General features: G+C 32.4%; 1 protein-coding gene across 2 annotated transcripts in view; it reads left to right on the top strand.

Moving 5' to 3' along the window:
* Window positions 1-21,704, top strand: part of LOC128987662 (uncharacterized) — an 80,245-nt gene extending 58,541 nt beyond the window's left edge. The window contains exons 3-5 of one of the 2 annotated variants that reach the window (XM_054408630.1): window positions 18,160-18,404; window positions 19,365-19,492; window positions 20,993-21,430. In XM_054408630.1, coding sequence (XP_054264605.1) covers window positions 18,160-18,404; window positions 19,365-19,492; window positions 20,993-21,192 — 573 coding nt within the window. In that variant the 3' untranslated portion in view covers window positions 21,193-21,430. Of the gene's footprint in view, window positions 1-18,159; window positions 18,405-19,364; window positions 19,493-20,992 lie in introns of both variants that reach the window. The other variant, XM_054408631.1, reaches the window with a different exon arrangement.
* The last annotated feature ends 256 nt before the right edge of the window (window positions 21,705-21,960 follow it).

A 21,960-nucleotide genomic window follows, 5' to 3' on the forward strand; every position in this document is an offset into this window, starting at 1 on the left:
GGGGGTTTTAATAAGCTTAGTCGTTTTTCAGTTATTTATATTTAAACATTGTTTTCAATTGGTATGAAGAAATATGTTTTGAAGATGACAACGTGGCTTTTTAACTCATACTAAGGAGTGTTTAAATTGCACTGTATACAGTATATTAATATATGATTATTTATTTATGTTTTTCTTTGCTACTCTTCATACTGTTGTGTAACTAAGTACTTATATTCACCATGTTATAGTCTGGTTTAACAGTATTGGTTTCATTTCACATGGTGTGGGAGAATGAAATTCCCTCACATAAAATATCAATTATAAAGTTTTTTTTTAGAGATCATAGGTACCTCTCATATAGAAGAAAAGTCTGTAGCATTTCAGGTTCGCATCTAGACCCAGTTTTTATCTTCGGGCTTTAAATGATTGATTCTTGCCAAAGAAACGACTTGACTTATCAAAGTTATGAGGATAATTTTACTCCAACCTCCAACCACCTCGCAGTTATTTTTAAATTAAAAACACACGCAACCAAAGTTTTTCGCTGCTTGTATAAACTATAAAAGATTATTAAGTGATTATTTTTATCCGGATTCATGAAACGAAACATTGTAAATATAGTTTTAAACTGAAAGAATATAGGTATGTGCTTTGAATGTAAAGCAAACGAAAAAATAGTTTTTAATTGTATTAAAAAAAACATTTGGTACTACGATGAACTTCTGAGAAAATATATGTATTTAGGACCTTTTCCACTATGCATTGCGATTGTTATATTTGCTGTTTTATTGTTTACCTTTAACATCTTATAATTAAAAACACGTAAAGCTTAAACAAATATTCATTTTTATGAAACCAAATTAGTAACAACGCTATGGGCGGTACTACGCTATTGTACGGCTTCAACCAGAAACCCGTCAACATAACCCGTTTGGGAGGGGCTAAACGATAATCTTCTTGGCACATTTCGCATTGTCAGCCTCAAATAAGTCTTAACAAGATTACATCCAAATATATCTGGAGGTTTTTATATAATTCACACAAATACAGACATATTTAAATCTTACATAAGAGGTATATTTGAAGCAACAACAATCCTGGATGTCATAAATTATTATGTTTTTACACCCACTGACAACTGTGCAACCAGTTTGCAATTCGGACTGTACCAAAAATAATGTAGACTGTTTCGGGAAATCTTTTTTCTCAATCCTCATTACATTTTTAACTGCCACAATTAATTAATTAAGTTTTTGAAATTAATAAAAAGACAAAAAAAAACTCCACTCCTTGGGGAGCGTACTGACCTATTGGTAGAGCACTGGACTTCGGTCGCCGAGGTCCGGGGATCAATACGTGACTATCACCAATAGACTAAACCTTCTATTCACATCGGATTTGGACCAAATGGGTCGCTACCTATCACATGGTACTATGTTAGTGGTGAACAATTGTTTCAATATAAAAAAAAAAAAAAAAAAAAAAAAAAAAACTATCTTCCTCCACCACCTGAGTAGCCCTTTTCGCCTGTCCGATTTTGTTAATCTTCCTCCTCAGACAACCAAGAATGGGGTAAAATGTATATTGATTTGCTCACTGGTTGGGTAGAAGAAATACAGTATTTGGGTAGAAGAAGTACATAATTTTATTTTCAATAGACCATTAAGGTTTCCTATAGTTAATATATTTAATGATAAATTGCAGAAAGAAAATTTGATTTTTAAGCTACTCACCCTTATATATTTAGCTGATTTCAATAAAAATGGGATAGTAGTGTGTTAAGCCTACTTGCAAAATATAAAGCCAATTGCCACAGTATGACCAGCTCGACTGTGTCAAGCAGGTGTAATGTCTGTTGTAATGTGACATTGTATGTGTCCTTGGTGGCAAGTTTCACACATAACGCGGGAAAGTTACATTCCATCTCCTTTACATTTCAACTTGGATATTGCTTGCGACAAAGTTGGAACTGAAATCTCTTACACTTTTCCATTAAGTCACACCCAAGATTCAGTTTTACGTAGTACATGTATGTGAGTTTCTTATAAATACATTATAACTAACTGGTGTTATGTCTGTGTTTTGTTTTTGTTTTGTAACGTTGATGTTAGATAAATTGATGAAATTCATCATTACAGAATATACTTCGTAAGTTGCAAATGAAACCTATCATATATAATTTTAGCTGAGGAAGTTATTCCTTTCATTTATCAGAATGTAGTTGGTTCGGCCCTAAAAAGTGCAAACTTTTTTTATGTTACGGTCATAAACTTAGTTGTCCAAGATCGTGGAACTATTAATAAATAACTACGGAACAAGGTGCAGTACATATTCAGGAACAAAGGTATCAATAAACTGATCTTTCAAAATATTTATCATTTATTCATCTTTACTTTGAAATACGCACCCTTTTGTGCTAGTGTCTTACATCGTATGGCCATATGGGGAAAATATTTCATACATTTGCGGATTTGTTTTCATAGCATAGTTTTATATCAATATACAACAATATTTAAGTTTTCGAAATGCTCTCTTAACTTGCATTTATTTATAAAAATACCTTATAGTCGTAGACATTAAGATAAGTGTCAAAGTAAATTTAAAAACAATTTATTTTACTGATAATTTAATTTATTTTTGTAAATAGCATCGCTGCAGAAGACTCCATTTTACTATAAATTGAGGAATGCTATTCAATGCAATATATCGCATACAGAGATATATGAATGCAGGTCAGACTAAATTGCAAGATGGAGTGATAATGTGCATACCAGTCTGACTTGATGGAAATATATGTCCATATCAGATGCATAGTGCAATGGTATATCCTAGTATAGGGTTTTTTATATTTCAAAACCATAAGTAAATGTTTAAGTAAATGTTATTTTATACAGGGCGTATAAAATATCTGGGAATGATTTTGTGTACTTGTTTCTTAGGTAAAAACAATAACAAAAGTTTGCTATGTTTGAATCATATTTCATTGTTTTCACCTGAAGAACAAACACACACATTTTTTTGGGAGTTTGTATACACCCTGGATATAAGATATATTAAAAAGTCAAACTTGCTATGATTGCAAAAATGAACGTGACTGTGAAATATTTAAATAGATTAATGCATTATTCATCATATTAATTACTTTATATTATATTTCAACTAGAGATACAAGAATGTTTTAATTTTTTTTGTCACAAACAAAATCTTTTTGGCTCTTAACTTTATTTAAGGACATAATATGTTGTGATAAAGATATACACCAGTACCAATTTCTATCTAATTGATATTAAAATTATTAACTGAATATCCTCAAATGATAGATTTGGACAAATAACTATTGTAACTGAAAGCATATAAAAACTTACTAACTCACATACTGTGTAAAACACGATGTTGGATAGGCATGCATATCTGGTGTAAAGACACACACATGTCTACATTACAGTCTAAGCTACATAAACTACCTGATGATACGACTTGGCCAATGTTCTTGTCTTGTCGTCGTGTATATAAATGTGTTCATTTCACGACATACTCTGTGTTGGTAGAGTTGGCTTCCCTACAAGATCTTAGAGGGTAAAATTATGGATGGTTATATTTGACGGTTATAATGGTTATGTATGAGTTGCCCAGTTTTGGTATGAGTCATAAAATTATTATTTGTTCTCCATGATGAAGATACAATTAATTAAAAACCAAGCTTTTATATAATAGTATATCTGTTATTTTCTTGACTAACTTTTATGAAATAGATTAGTTTGTAATGTATCAAAGTAATTTTAAAGATCCTATGTTACTACGCATAAAAAAATATAAAAGTAATAAAAAAATACTACGGATCCATTATAAAGTAAATAATATGAATAGAGTTTGAAAAATAGAAAATAGCTTACCGTACTAATTTAAGTGTTTTTTTAAGCAATCGTACATACTAACAGCTGAGAGTAAAATTAATACTTAATCAATATTATGGACAAGGGAATAAGTACATGAATAATAATTATGTTGTTGTATGTGTTTATACTAAATATGTAATCACACAAGTGAATAAATGAGTCTAGGTTCTTTAAAAAATTTACACTTTTAGGCAGAATTTTTAAAAGAGTAAATAACATTTCAAAACATTTTTAATATTGAATTTTTTTCTCTAAAGCTACTCATTTTGGAGTTACAGCAAGTTAAAATTAAGAAAAAAATGACTTGTGGTGTACATTCTGCGCCATGTAGCTCCTATACGAGTAAGTTTAGAGAGAAAATGCTAAGAGTAAATAAGTCTTAAAACTGCATCTACATTAGACGATTAAAATCATAAAAAACATTGATAACATTATTTCAAAATTGGCCATTTTTTCCAAAATTGCAGAACATTTTAAAATAAGAAAACTATGTATTTTATGGGGTTGAAATTTTAAGACTTATTTACTCTTAATATTTTCTCCATAAAACTACTCATTTAGGAGCTATATGGCGCAGAATGTACAAAGCAAGCCATTTTTTCTTAATTTTAATATATACGCTGTAACTCCTAAATAAATAGCTTTATAAAATAAAAACGTCTTTAAATGACATTTATTTTTTAAAAATGCATAAAATCTAGGGTCTTCCATAAGAAAAATCAAAGTTGGTGGGCATATTGGAAAAATGACGTCCAAAATTATTTTTTCAACTTAACCAAAATTTTGTAAATAAAAATTCCAAAGCAGTTACAATTACACATTTTTTTTATATCTCTTATATAGGTTTTGAATAAAACAGCTGGCCCACTTAAATCAAGGAAGATATTCTACAAAACTAAATATATAATCTTGAACACATATGTTTAGCCCCGAGCTGCAGACAACGTGGATCCTCATGTTGTAGAAGTTCATTTAGTCTTCAAGTTTCCAGCATATGAGAGGTGTTCCACCACATCAGAGAAACTTGTTTGCAAACTCACTGTTACCTTCAGGGAGTTGTAACCGTCCTAGCTTGTGTAGGCAACTGTGACCGGAGTTTCTTTTAGTTTATTTAGTGTTGTAGTTTCCAGTGTTAAGAAGATGTCCTGCTAATTCTGGGAAAGTTTTACCTTTTTTCAGTGTTACCTTTCGAGACTCAATACAGTTTAAACTTTCTTCATACGATGATATCTTGTTACTAAGACTGTAATTGTATTGTTAATTGTCCAGAGCCGATAATTAACAATCAAAAATACATATTTGTAATAGTAGAAACCTTTGGTTGACAATACACAACTTTATAATGCAGTAAACACATATTTTACATGTTTTAAATTACATTGAATTTGTTAAAAGTAATGAGGCACGGGCAGAACAACTAGTAAGAATAAAAGTTAGTTTTACTAAACTAAATATTCTCTTGAACACAGGCTTAATTCAAACTTCAGATAAAATTTCAATAGGCCTAACATTAAAAAGATATGCTGTTCAAGCTACAAATTAAAGGCACCACAATGACCACAATGATCACAATGTAGTGTAACAAAGCATCATGTGCATAATACAGTACAAAAATATGTTTTAACAATTAAAATTATTCGTTTGATCTTAAATTATAAAAAAAACAAACTCTAACAAATCTATCTTGCCGGCTTATTGATATGTTTCATGTGTTTCCTAACCCCCCTGGGTTTGATTGATGTGTTATGTTTGTAAACCAAGAGGGTCGTTCTCCCTTATGTCTGGAAGTGGTGCAAGACCTTATGTAGATGTGATGGTGGACTTGTCCAGGTTAGCATTACAAAGGAGGCCTACAAACACGCAATATGCCTGTCTGTCGCAACATCTTCAGTAGACTCAGAGACCTTTGTATATGATACTTGTTCGTAGGAAACAAACATAATTTCGTAATGGATACATTGTCTCATCGATTGTTGAGACATAGTTATGTAGCTGTATTGGTACATAACATACTTAGCTCATACTACTTGTTCAGTTGAATATTTCCTCCTTGATGTAGCAACATCAGTGAGAACACAAACTCTCATTACAACACAACTACACACATTACACCTGCCTTAGGCTTGTTCTTGTCTTTATCTCTCATAACTCATGTAGAAGATCTCAGTCTGTGTAACTTTGTACAGCTGTAGTTTGAATATCTCCCTGTTGTAGCAACATCAGTAAGAACATACAAACTCTCATTACAAAACAACTACACACATTACACCTGCCTTAGGCTTGTTCTTGTCTTTTTCTCTCATAACTCATGTAGAAGATCTCAGTCTGTGTAACTTTGTACAGCTGTAGTTTGAATATCTCTCTGTTGTAGCAACATCAGTGAGAACATACAAACTCTCATTACGACACAACTACACACATTACACCTGCCTCAGGCTTGTTCTTGGCTTTGTCTCTCATAACTCACGTAGAAAATCTCAGTCTGTGTAACTTTGTACAGCTGTAGTTTGAATATCTTTTTGTTTTAGCAACATCAGTGAGAACATACAAACTCTCATTACAACACAGCTACACACATTACACCTGCCTTAGGCTTGTTCTTGTCTTTGTCTCTCATAACTCACGTAGAAAATCTCAGTCTGTGTAACTTTGTACAGCTGTAGTTTGAATGTCTCATTGTTTTAGCAACATCAGTGAGAACATACAAACTCTCATTACGACACAACTACACACATTACACCTGCCTTAGGCTTGTTCTTGTCTTTGTCTCTCATAACTCACGTAGAAAATCTCAGTCTGAGTAGCTTTGTACAGCTGTAGTTTGAATATCTCCCTGTTGTAGCAACATCAGTGAGAACATACACACTCTCATTACAACACAGCTACACACATTACAACTGCCTTAGGCTTGTTCTTGTCTTTGTCTCTCATAACTCACGTAGAAAATCTCAGTCTGTGTAACTTTGTACAGCTGTAGTTTGAATATCTTTTTGTTTTAGCAACATCAGTGAGAACATACAAACTCTCATTACAACACAGCTACACACATTACACCTGCCTTAGGCTTGTTCTTGTCTTTGTCTCTCATAACTCACGTAGAAAATCTCAGTCTGTGTAACTTTGTACAGCTGTAGTTTGAATGTCTCTTTGTTTTAGCAACATCAGTGAGAACATACAAACTCTCATTACGACACAACTACACACATTACACCTGCCTTAGGCTTGTTCTTGTCTTTGTCTCTCATAACTCACGTAGAAAATCTCAGTCTGAGTAGCTTTGTACAGCTGTAGTTTGAATATCTCCCTGTTGTAGCAACATCAGTGAGAACATACAAACTCTCATTACGACACAACTACACACATTACACCTGCCTTAGGCTTGTTCTTGTCTTTGTCTCTCATAACTCCTGTAGAAGATCTCAGTCTTTGTAACTTTGTACAGCTAGTTTGAATATCTCCCTGGTGTAGCAACATCAGTGAGAACATACACACTCTCATTACAGCACAACTACACACATTACACCTGCCTCAGGCTTGTTCTTGTCTTTGTCACTCATAACTCATGTAGAAGATCTCAGTCTGTGTAACTTTGTACAGCTATAGTTTGAATATCTCTCTGTTGTAGCAACATCAGTGAGAACATACAAACTCTCATTACAACACAACTACACACATTACACCTGCCTCAGGCTTGTTCTTGGCTTTGTCTCTCATAGCTCATGTAGAAGATCTCAGTCTGTGTAACTTTGTACAGCTGTAGTTTGAATATCTCCCTGTTGTAGCAACATCAGTGAGAACATACACACTCTCATTACAACACAACTACACACATTACACCTGCCTCAGGCTTGTTCTTGGCTTTGTCTCTCATAGCTCATGTAGAAGATCTCAGTCTGTGTAACTTTGTACAGCTGTAGTTTGAATATCTCCCTGTTGTAGCAACATCAGTGAGAACATACACACTCTCATTACAACACAAATACACACATTACACCTGCCTCAGGCTTGTTCTTGTCTTTGTCTCTCATAACTCATGTAGAAGATCTCAGTCTGTGTAACTTTGTACAGCTGTAGTTTTAATACCTCCCTGTTGTAGCAACATCAGTGAGAACATACACACTCTCATTACAACACAGCTACACACATTACACCTGCCTCAGGCTTGTTCTTGTCTTTGTCTCTCATAACTCATGTAGAAGATCTCAGTCTGTGTAACTTTGTACAGCTGTAGTTTGAATATCTCTCTGTTGTAGCAACATCAGTGAGAACATACAAACTCTCATTACAACACAACTACACACATTACACCTGCCTTAGGCTTGTTCTTGTCTTTGTCTCTCATAGCTCATGTAGAAGATCTCAGTCTGTGTAACTTTTTACAGTTGTAGTTTGAATATCTCTCTGTTGTAGCAACATCAGTGAGAACATACACACTCTCATTACAACACAACTACACACATTACACCTGCCTCAGGCTTGTTCTTGGCTTTGTCTCTCATAGCTCATGTAGAAGATCTCAGTCTGTGTAACTTTGTACAGCTGTAGTTTGAATATCTCCCTGTTGTAGCAACATCAGTGAGAACATACACACTCTCATTACAACACAACTACACACATTACACCTGCCTCAGGCTTGTTCTTGGCTTTGTCTCTCATAGCTCATGTAGAAGATCTCAGTCTGTGTAACTTTGTACAGCTGTAGTTTGAATATCTCTCTGTTGTAGCAACATCAGTGAGAACATACAAACTCTCATTACAACACAACTACACACATTACACCTGCCTCAGGCTTGTTCTTGGCTTTGTCTCTCATAACTCATGTAGAAGATCTCAGTCTGTGTAACTTTGTACAGCTGTAGTTTGAATATCTCTCTGTTGTAGCAACATCAGTGAGAACATACACACTCTCATTACAACACAACTACACACATTACACCTGCCTCAGGCTTGTTCTTGGCTTTGTCTCTCATAGCTCATGTAGAAGATCTCAGTCTGTGTAACTTTGTACAGCTGTAGTTTGAATATCTCCCTGTTGTAGCAACATCAGTGAGAACATACACACTCTCATTACAACACAACTACACACATTACACCTGCCTCAGGCTTGTTCTTGGCTTTGTCTCTCATAGCTCATGTAGAAGATCTCAGTCTGTGTAACTTTGTACAGCTGTAGTTTGAATATCTCTCTGTTGTAGCAACATCAGTGAGAACATACAAACTCTCATTACAACACAACTACACACATTACACCTGCCTCAGGCTTGTTCTTGGCTTTGTCTCTCATAGCTCATGTAGAAGATCTCAGTCTGTGTAACTTTTTACAGTTGTAGTTTGAATATCTCTCTGTTGTAGCAACATCAGTGAGAACATACACACTCTCATTACAACACAACTACACACATTACACCTGCCTCAGGCTTGTTCTTGTCTTTGTCTTTTATAATTTATGTAGAAGATCCTAGTATGTATAACTTTATGTATAAAGTATTTGTTGTAAAATTACTATACGGTCTTGGTTGGTACATATAGTTATAAAGATTCTCATATTTTACTTAGAAAATGTGTGGAAAGTTTTAAATATATGTAGAATATATTGTTTGCTCTATTTTACTTGCCCCTACCTACATACTTAAATTGTATCACCCTTAATGCATGCATGTTTTATGTTTATGTTTGTTTATATGTACTCTTTGGTTCAAACAATACAAAAAAGCAAAAGAAGTTTTATATAATAGCTTGGTTTTGCTTATTATTATAATAGTGAAACTTTACTTTTTTTAAATGACCATAAATTTAAATTCTCAAAGAATAAGAATGTAAATAATATTTACTAACTTATGAGTCTACTAGAAGGCCAACATTCTTTTCTTAAACTGAAGTATCCATATTATTAGTTAGTGTTGGAATTACTAATCACAAAGCGTGTATAGCCCACAAAACAACATATAACTTTACTAACCTAGAATCCTTCATCCATTGAAATGGTATTTTTTAAACAAATAGTCATAAGGCTAAATTAGTAATATAATTGTTAAATAAAAACTTTAATAAAAATTTTGCCATTATTAAAGTAGGCTTTTAACAGAATCCTACAAAATTAAACCCAGACTAAGTTAATGAAGTCGTCCCATAAATGAAACTTGAGACTCTAATTTATTTTTAGGAGTAGCTTAAGTTTCTTCCATTGTAGGATTTTAAATAATTAAACAACCCTCGGTATTTTGAATTACTAATTGACAGCTTAGCTACTCTACTCATTAATAAACTATTAATATTAATTACGATAAATATTGAAATAACCCTAATTTATAACAAGAGATAATCACAGGTTCGTTCAAACAATACACAAAAATACCCCCGCCACAGCAAACCTGCAGACTAAGCGAATTTCCATTTCCCTGAATGGATTTACACTAAAATGTCTCCTTAAAAATATCACATTTATTCCCCATTTAAAAAGAATCAGTTTAAAACATACTTAGGTTTGCTGCAACAGGGAGGGTAAAAGTGTTTGTTTATGTAAAATGGTAATAGTTGGTAAGAAATAAAAACATTTTCCAAATTTGGGCAAAATATGTTAATAAACAAGCAAACTACAACAGTTTACTTATTCTCCATAAGAATAACATGGAAATTTTAAATTTACAATTTTTTGGAATTTTCTCCGTAACTATTAGGCGCATTATAACGCTTCAGTATACTAAATTATTTGTTTTTTTTAAGCTCTACAAAATAGTTCAGAAAGAAATTGCAAAATTTTATGCTTTTTGGGTCAAAAATGGGAAAAACCAATTTTTACCCCATAAAAGCCCCCATGAACCCCCGTTCCCATGGTCCGATCATGCTGGTTTGCGAACTCGTTCGAATAAACGTAGGTTTACACGTTTGTACCAAATTTCATCAAAATCGGATCATTTTTGCTCGAGTTATCGCGCTAACGGACACACACACACACACATATATATATATATATATATATATATATATATATATATATATATATATATATATATATATATATATATATATATATATATGAATTTGAACGGATGGTGTTTTTGGCCTCTAGGGACCTCAAAACGAAAAAAAAATCGGTCCCGGGTCCAGGTCTTACCATGAGTACTACGGTAATAGCTTATTCCCTATATGGGATATTCGCTAAAAGAGAGAGATTTGCCCAGAAACTGTTTCAGTTTTGCTAACAAATATGGTGGACATAGAGCAAACATATGTTACACGTTTATATTTTCTAGACAATACCTGATTGTAGCATATCAAAACAGACACGGAACATATGTATTGAAACTTATCCAGCCATCAAATGTACGGTTGAATAGCGATTACTCCATCACTGTAGCCCATTGTTGAGTCTCCCCGTTCAGTATATTGATATTCTTTTGTTGTCCCTACTATTTGGTTTGTATTTCAGAATATTATTTAGTTGTGCTGTTTATCGGTGGTGTTTGGTAATAAACCATCTTCGTTTTAATGTTTAAATTATAATGATCTGCGCCTTTGCAATTTGGTTTTTTAATTGAGTGTTTAATATACAGTCCACTATGGATCTTACAAATAATCGCAAACATTAACTACATAGAAGACCTAAGAGAAAGACTATTCTAATTATTTATTTACTATCAGATTATAATATTAGTAAGATTTATCTATTAAACCCAGACCATATTTGTCTCAAGACATGCCTACAAATGCATATGTCACTGCTGTAATGTTTTTTTTTTTAATTTCAAATTCAAGTAATTTAAGTTTTACGCTATTAGATTTAGTTTCTTTTAGTATTGGTGCTTTCCTCTCGGAACAATAAAATTTGTTATACCAAGCAAAAAATACAACAAAATGGTTTATGCAGTTAATTCTAAATTAGATTTAAGACAGTTACTCAATGTATGTATGCTAAACAAAATATTATTTACCAAAGAAACTAACTTTCCCCACTCACACCTTTTAAAGAACCCGTTTCGTAATTTACAACTGGGAGGTGTTTTTCTTCAGACCTCTCAGTCAGTCTGACATGCCGATGTTCAACTCAAGTCTGGTTAAACCCTCTCGATGTATTGCAGGAACAATAGACAGCTCGGCTGTAGCTGGCCTTTGTTTTGTCTGTCTGTCGATATGTCAATGCCAGTTTACTGTAAGTCTCTATAATATCACAATGTTTTATATTTTTCACCAATATATTTTCCCGGTGTATTTATAAAATATTTCTGTATACATAAAATTAATATTTGTGAGCATATTAACCACAGAGTGTTGTGTTGTTTAGTTGGAATACTGGAGTGCGGTAAAAAATGAGTGCTGCAATAGTAAGTAAATTCAGAAATTAGCTACTTTGCGTGCTAAAATCAGTGCAAGGAAGCCCACTTTATAAGGTGACCTAAAAAACATCATTTACATTTAATAAAAAAAATTAAGAATAGACCTTAATATAAGAATATAATTCTACCGATGTAACGCTAAAATAAATAGTAAAAATATTCTAAATTTTTAAATTGTATCTTATATTATAATATATTACTTTCTAAAGAAGTATTCTTCTTAAAGCAAGAAAATAGCGAACTATTCAATACGAATATCGTGTAACAAATTATGGAGTGCACAAAGTTGACTACCATAAATAACTGGAATAATATCATACTCTAGGAGATATAATATTATTAAAATAACGTTATACATTGCTAAATAACTATTCTTTTCAAACTGCATTTTTAAGATATATATCAGAAAGCTAAATATAATCCAAATCTTTAGAACAAGTTATATAGTGCAGCTCATGACTAAGTTATACAATTACATCGAATGACTCAAAAATGTATGAATGTCGTTGCACCAAATAACTATCACGGAAGAAGTTGTCCCATTTGTTTTTGTTCGTTTCAAATTCCCAATTTGTCAAATAACAACGGCTTTCTGTCAATTAGAGGAACACTTTGTCCAAAACATGTCAATATTTGTGCCTCGGGCTTTCTAAAGTAGGATTTCAATAAAGATTCCACTGTTATTTCTTGAAAAGGTTTTCCATTGCAGGCTTGTTTCAATAATCTATAACAATTCTTTCGTTTGAGAATGTACAAACGTGGATTTATTACTTTCAAGTATTAATCACAGACACTCAAAATTAATGAATATTAAAAACACAATTAAAACGTTCTTATAACTTACATAGTTTGCTATTGTGCTTAATGTGCTTAATTAACTTTTATGAAGTTTTTTGTATTTCATATTGTATATAATATCATTTGTTGAAGAAAATAGATTTGTTTTAGCGAATTTCCCTATAGGGAAGTAGCTATTACCGTTGGTGGCACGGTAAGACCTAGACCCGGGACCGATTTACTTTTTCATTTTGATGTCCCCAGAGGCCAAAAACACTATTCGTTCAAATTTTTATATATGTATATATATATATATAGACATATATATATTTACGTCCGTGAACGCGATAACTTGAGTAATTTTTGTCCGATTTTGATGAAATTTGGTTTAAAGGTGTAAAGCGGGATAAACTTGAATGAGTTCGCGAACCAGCACGATCGGACCATGGGAACGGGGTTTTACGGGGGGTTTTATGGGGTAAAAATTGGTTTTTCTCACTTTTGACCCTCAAAACACAAAATTTCCCAATTTCTCTTTAGACCTTTTTAAAGAGCTTAAAAAAACAAATAATTTAGTATGTAAAAGTATTTTTGTTCGATTATTAGTAACGGAGAAAATTAAAAAAATTGTAAATTTAAAATTACCATGTTATTCTTATGGAGAATATTGTCAAATGTTGTAGTTTGCTTGTTTATGAATATATTTTGATCAAACTTGGCAAATTTATTTATTTTGTACTAAGCTATCAATATTTTACTCAAAAACACACTTTATTAGTTTCCTTGTAGCAGCAAACCTAGGTACTCGTTAAACCTAATGTTATTAAAATATATTTAACTGAAAATCAATTCAGACAAATGGAAATTCGCTTAGTCGGCAGGTTTGCTGCGGCGGGGGTATTTATTAATAGAAATATGTATGTAAAATGTTCTGTCTTAAATATCACTGTGGCAAAGTTGGCGGTATTTTTGTTCCTGAGATGTTTTCTTAAATAAATGAAAGGATAAATTTAAGAAGGATACTTTAGCCTAGTTCCGGGAGTTCTACACGGAGAAAGCTAAAGGAACAATAAAGAGGATAAAAATACTGCTTCTTTTAGAATCCGAGTAGAAGTCACTTTTGTTTTTTCCTGTGATGCTTCTCTTAAAGGGGCTTTAGTTTACGACTTAAAACAAAAGCAAATTCTTTGTTGTCTTTTTGCTGAAAAAAACATACAATACTAGTTACAATGAAATTCTGAACGGTACAAAGCAAGTTAAAGTTATACATAAAAAAAATAATGAATCATTAATGTGTAAGATAGGGACCTGACATTTTGCCAGTGAGTAATTAACATATTAACTCCTTGCTGCACAAAACTGTATGACATTTTGCCACCCCATGTTGCATGGAACTAAAAAAATAAAATCTCCGTATATATTAGTATTTTTTGAATATTTTAATAACAGATAACTTGTCTTTATAAATTTAAATATTTTATCCAATGATAAAAGTATTTAAATTTTTCCCATGATAAATTATTACATGTCAATGAAATATATGTAAACAATTGTCGTTATATTTTCTGTGACACTATAAAATTGTCTAGGGGCCAGAAATAAAAACATATGGTGTTACACAAAATACTATGCAGCAAAATGCACTCAACTGTTTTTTAAAGCTTTTGTGGCACTATGCTGCAATGAGAATAGTGCAAATTAAATTCATTTAATACATCTATTTTTACTGCTGAGTTTAAATTACTTTTTAAATACATATTACTTTAAGGATGAACTCAAAATTATAAAGTAAGATCCAAATTATGTGACGATGTACATAAATAAGTTCAATTTTAATAATATTTAGGAATAATAAAATGATTTAACGTTTTAATGAATATAATTCAAAAGGTTTTAAATATTATTTTTTTAGAATGATATTTTGTAGAAGTTTAAAGGAATCTTCTCAACGACTGTTGATTTTTAGCAAAACCACTTTTTGAGCGAGATTTAGAAACAAGGCATTGACGGACAGGAAATCGTTCAAATTCGTCGGAAATGAAAATCGAGGTGAAGAAACAATTGACGATTTTTAAGTAGAAACATCGAGAATTGGGCCTGAGGGTGTCTCGACAAGTGTTCGAAATGAAAATATCCTCTGACAAAATTGTTTTATAGGTAAATATTTCGATTTTCATAAATTTAAGTCATAGTTTTGTAATAATTTTATGAAATATTCACATGATGTGAAAGCTCTTCTTACAAATTTCTCTCTTATTTATAGAACCCATTAGCCTTTTTAATAAAAGTATCAGATACAGTCACTTTAATTTCAAAATTCTTAATAAACTGTGAGTATACGTTTAAACTGGGTTTAAAATGCTAACAATTTATTTTGCTGAAATGTTTAGCATTGAAATTAAGTATTGTAAGATTTTTAGACATTGACTCGTTCAATGGAAGCAAGAATCATATGTAAATTAAAAGATACAATAATAACAAACAACAATAATTATTAATAAAAAATAAATTGATTTTTCTTCGATATTGTTTACAGCCAGTTTTGGAATTGACGTAGGTGGGGATATTTCTTGGCACACAAAAATTAAATATAGCCAGTGGTTATTAATTACTTTTTTTTAATTCCCCCTAAAAAATAATTATGAACCCATTGGTCTATAAATTAATGATGCTATCAATCACAAGGTCAACATTAAATGGTAACAAGACTAAGGTTTGTAAAAAAACGTAAACAAATGTTAACGGAGTAAAAATGACACAACTATATAAAATACCATTACCGCAGCAAACCTGCAGACTAAGCGAATTTACATTTGCCAGATTGGATTTACACTAAAATGCCTCCTTGAAAGTTTACTCCCTATTTAAATAGAATTAGTTTAACGAGTACTTAGGTTTGCTGCAACAGGGAGGGTAAACAAGTGTTATTTGTTGTAAAATGTTAATAGTTTAGTAAAAAATGAACGTATTTTCCAAATTCGATCAAAACATGTTCATAAACAAGCAAACTACACCAGTTAACTTATTCCCCGTTAGAATAACATGGGAGTTTCAAATTTACAATTTATTAAAATTTTCTACACAACCATTAGGCACACAATAACTCTTCAGTATACTAAATTATTTGTTTTTTTATGCTCTACAGAATAGTTTGGAAATAAATTGTGAATTTTTTTGTTTTTAGGGTAAAAAATGGGAAAAACCTTTTCCCCCCATAAAACCCTCTTCCCATAGTCCGATCATACTGGTTCGCGAACTCACTAAAATAAATTCGCTAAAAGAAGCACCTAAAATAAAACTCAATCACAATGGAGACCTTCGGGCCACTCTACACATAAGGGCGTTGGTTTGGCCAGTTGGACCAAGGGTGGGATTGCGGATTGCTTGTTTACAAACCCTTTGTAATGTAAATACCTGACTGTCCCAACATCTTTGTGTGAGGTACAATATGCTCAGATGAACTCTAATCAAGAAAGTGCTATTCAAACACACATTGATATTGACCCTATTTATTCTAGTGTTTTAAAATAATCCATTTATTCATCTAATAGGCTGACGGAAGACCCATTTAAAAAATAAAAAGATCAGCCTAATAGCATTTAGTTGCAATAATAACAAGATAAAATATAAAATGTATAGCAAGAATAAGAAATAAAAATAAACAGGTTAATAACAAATTTGAAAATAAAATTGAAAACATGTATAACCCAGAAGGTATAGGGGAAAAATAGGTCTTAATACATGTACACATATCTGCAGTCAATGTCCTTCAATGTAGGGGCAGTCTTGGAGAGATCTGAAGAAAATCTTGAGTTCATATTACAGTCCCAATTGAGCTTCAGTATTGCAAGTTGTTTTATTTTTATTAAAGCAATAGTCGAAGAAAAATAAAGATTTTTTGGGGAAAAGCATGTTCGCTTTGTGCTGGATTCGCCACTCCAGTGAAGAGGCACGAGTTCAAATACCATTAAACACCAATGACTTGCTTTGTATTATACAGTGGCCCCATAATTTAGATTCATTGGCAAAAGGGTATAGGTGCTTTAGGCTTAGGAAACATTATCAGTGTTGAAAAACGCATAGTATTAAATCAACCGATGTATATTTTTTCCAGTGCATGACCAACATAAAAAGCCATTTGGAACGAATTGTATTATGCTATGTAAAAGATAGATTAAATTTACTAAAGATTAAACTCACTGAGTTTTTAATTTGTTAATTTAGATTTTAAAAACATTATGAACCATTCAAAAATATTCAATAATTCACACACCAAAACATAATCAGTGTTAACACATGTATTGTTATGGTACACTTAATACAGTGATTACTAAAACAAATGGAATGTGTGATAACTCTTATCAGAGAAAACTGTGTCGAAATTTTGAAGATATTAGAAATATTCATCATAATGTCCGTTTATGACATGAGTGTCCATGTGGTGGGTCCTGCAGAAGTTGTTTGCACCTTTCCGAGTAATACATGAACATCAAGATAGTATCTTTACGTGGTTGTTGATAACAGATACTGTTCTTTCATGGGGGCACACCTTATATCATTTATATCTGAGCAGAGGACAGGTATGCTTTCTTTATTTAAGAGCTGTAAAAGTTAATTTTATATAGTTAATGCGCTACATGATCGGACACAATTTATTAGTTTATTTTAGAAGTGTCTAATGTAATTTAAATCCTAAATACAGGTTGGTCAGTTAAATTTTTTTATTACTTTATAACTTGTAGTTTGCCACCAGGTCCATACAAACATACTTACGTTTTAGTACATCCCTAGCCTTAATTTGTTATTGTAACACTCGATTAATGTTTTTTAGCCGCTAATGTAATCGTTTTACCCTCAAGATCACGTTTATAGAAATCAAAGATAAAAATACATTTCTAACTGGTTTTTAAGCAAAGTAATGCAGTACTACTGAATACGGCCAGGTTTGTAACAAAAATACTTAAAAATTGTACACTCCATCAAAACCTCCAACTTAGGCTGTTAGATCTTTATCAAACTAAAACTAAATCATTATCTGCATTATATGCCTCAAACAGTAATTTTAATCCCTTTACATCCAATCCTTGAAACATAAATACCAAATATTTACGTACGCAACATGTATTTTACAACCCCTACAGATCTCTTGACATCTTTGCGACTCATTTCAGGAATGCGAACATAAGACAATGGAAGAGGAAGGGTTCAGTACTGATTTGAACCTAGAGACTCGGGAGAAGTGGAACGCGGACCCTCCATTCTCCATTGAGCCTTTGCACGGCCCGGCTCAGTACGTGTTTTGCGCCCTGCAGACGGAATGTGAGCCTTGCAAAGACAATCAGCATTGCTCCACAATGATGAGGGAGATACAAAGCGAACACGCCGTCTTCGAGAAGCTACCAGACATCAGATACAAGTAGGCAATACCATAGACCAACACAAGTAGACTTATCATCCCATTGCAAATTTTTAGGCTCGTTTTTCATGTCTAATGTTGGCGACACTGATTGCTAGTGTCGACGGAAGGTACCTTGGTCTTATACCGACAACACCTTGGGTTAGGTTTGGTTAGGATAAGATAACCGGAATATAACCTAACCTAACCTATCATAACCTAACCTAACCTATCATAACCTAACCTAACCTAACCTCTAACCTAGCCTAACCTAACCTAACCCAGCATAATTTAAGGGTAACCAATGTAGGTGAATACTAAAGTACCCGACGGATTTTTTTTTCTATAATTTTAGGGCTAATTTCCTGATTTGTTCGTTACTGTTGGGTTATACTAGTGTACGAGTTATTGTTAATTAAGAAGTATTTTTATTTGGTTGAACGAGGTTTTAATTGATTGAAACGACAAGAAACAAATTGTAAGCAAAACACGATCCCTACAGTCATATACTAAAAGAACTAAACATAGATTGTCAGCCGTGCTGTGGTTACCATGGTTACCATAGGTTCTGGCGCACACCACTGGGAGCGCCGTGTAGCTACGTAGAGCGTACACCGTAACTACATGGTGATCCTAGTGGTGTGCGCCAGAACCTATGGTAACCGCAGCACGGCTGCCGGTCTATATTTATTTATTTTTGTCTATGCTACAGTGCACCAGACAGAACTAAAAATGCTATTGTCTTCAGATGATTCATATTGCCTTGATGAGAAATCTAGTATGTTTTATCTATGGCTATACTTATGCAAGTATTTAGTATATTTAGTCAGGTGTCTAAGGGCTGTAAAGTAACTTGAATGTCTTCAGCTGATCCACAAGTATGACAAATCTACCAAGGGAGTATGATTAATTCATGGCATAACTTAACACAAATAATCTGAACCATGTAGATACTTGTACCAAATACTCTTTCTGCTGCAGTTTCCTGATCGGCGGCGACGGTCGTGTGTACGAAGGCAGAGGATGGAATGTTCGTCCAACGCTACCAGAGAGATACTCTAGTTTGAGTGATAGAAGCTACTACATCGGATTCATAGGCGATCTCTCAGGTAATGTAATAAACACAATGGAGAACAAACCTAGAATAAAGTTAAGCTCTTCAGAGTTGGTTATACATGCATATTTCCGTATAGGAAGTTGATATTTAAAATGTCAACAGATGCCAATGAAAATTATCATTTTACATATTTAAATTATTTTAGAACAAAATATCTGCTGAATTTATCTTGATATTAGTTTACTCATCCTTGTTTGCGATAAATTTAGGGTACATTGTATAATACATGTTTAGGTTGTACCTAAGTAACTAGATAAACTTCAGGCAATGGTTCTCTGAATTAAAATAAATAGCACACCAAAAATGATAATTTTCCAGAATCACTTCAGTTATCAGATATATCTGTAATTTAGTATTTTTTACATAAGCATTATTTTGATCTTTAGTATTAACGCAAAAAATACAAAATGGTGGATATTTGGTTAACGAATTGAATTGAAAAAATCTGCATTTCCGATTTTATTTTTATTTTGAACCATGGGACCATTTACCGGAGTTTGGCTGTTATCTTATAGGGTAACCTTGTGCAGTAGAAAAAACGGAAAGTAAATAAAGATACGTCTTATAACACTTAAAACATATATTTACGCTTATACTGTTACTCACCAGGCGGTAAATATACAAAAGATGGTAAGTGGTGATCGATTTCGATTGGACACTCCAATCATCATCAGACCATCTTTTGTATATTTACCACAGTACAGTGTGTACAGTTCAGTTGAGGTGAGTAACAGTATAAGCGTAAATATATGTTTTAAGTGTTATAAGACTATCTTTATTTACTTTCCGTAAATTTAATAGCACGTACAATGCTGATCAAAAAGTTATTCAGTAGAAAATATAAGGAGAAATAAGCAGTGTAGTAAAATCCTAACCTTTTGAAATACGTATTACTCATCATGACTGATATGATACATTGTGTGTGTTTGAACGTTCCTCAACCAATGATTTGTCTAGGACTACTAAATAGAAGACCTTCCCAACATTTATAAATTTTATACATTGTGGGGACATTATGCTTCCCTCCAAGCAAGTTATATTTGTCAGCTGATAGCTTTTTTAAAATTGAAAACCCACTTTTAAAAATAAATTATATTAATAATTATAAGGATGGATAAACTTGAGGAAATGGTTCTATGAGTAAAGAGAGAGGTAACATAGCTGAGCTCCAGTGTTAATACATATCATACCTTCAACATGTGGAACTAAATGTAATCTATGTGCAAAGTACTATCACAATGCACATTTCCTGAAAAAAAAATGCAAATACAAAAAATAAATGTACCTTTATTTTATCACCAATTTCTGTTTATGAAATCAATACTTTCCTTAACTTTTAAGTGTTAATTCAGCATTACTGTCATTAACGCTGGTGTTACACTATCAAAGATTTAACATTTTTAGGTGTCATAGAACAAAAAATACTACTACAAAAAAATACGAAACTTTTAAGCAAAATAATTTTGTTAACACCAAAAATCTATTGTTCCAGATCCTCGTCCCAACACAGAAATGTTGGAGCTCAAAAATAGAGTGATAAGAAACGGGTTTAAGAGAGGTGCAATTCGAATTAAGTTCTTAGAGTTTCTCCTACTGTTTCATAAAGGTTTACCGAACGCACAGATAGACTATGTATATAAACACCTGAGATCGGGGAAAAACAAATTTCTAACTAATAACACAGTTTCATAGATACAAGGAGCGAAGACTTTACCCACTAGTCCATAAAACCTTTACACCAAAATTTCTGGTTCTAAATAGTAAACATTTGAATCAGTAAGTGGACATTTTTAAGTTCTCGCTCAAAATAAGTAAATTAAACCTCAATGTATTGTGTTGCAGAAGAACCCACCCAGTTGATGCTGGATGCTCGAGATATGTTAATGTCGCATATGCTAACAGATAAAAAGCTGAATTCGAGATTTTTGCACTTTCAAATAAGTCGTTTGGACCAGGAACATGTATGTGAACCATCAAATAATACGGGCGGATTACAGAATTTTGCTGATAAAGTTTCTGAGTTAAAGAATAAATAGGTTTTCGGTAATGTAAAAAAAATCAAATGTGTTGTTTGATGTTACTAAAATTTAACATGGAATCGTCATTCAGGTAGGATTTTGACAAAGATGACATGTAAGAAATAAATACTGACTTAGCTTTGTAATGGAGAATTGTTATTTATGTTTCAATAAACTTATATTTCATAGATAATTGTTTTCTTTTTGTATTATATTTTTCTACAACATTGTCAATATTTCTATTATATGACAGGAGCAAATACATTAATATAAATTAGAGGTAGTTATATGTGGAATAATGATATTTTATAAGCTTTATAGTTTGATTATTTTACTAACTCTGATTTCTTTATGACTCACTTTAAGAAGTCGCGTAAAATATAGATTACTAATATATAAAGTATATAATATAAATGTATTATATGAATAAATACTATATACA

The sequence above is a fragment of the Macrosteles quadrilineatus genome, unplaced genomic scaffold, assembly GCF_028750875.1.
Source record: "Macrosteles quadrilineatus isolate MER2022 unplaced genomic scaffold, UCM_ALF_1.0 Scaffold_2__2_contigs__length_208266976, whole genome shotgun sequence".
Classification (NCBI taxonomy): domain Eukaryota; kingdom Metazoa; phylum Arthropoda; class Insecta; order Hemiptera; family Cicadellidae; genus Macrosteles; species Macrosteles quadrilineatus.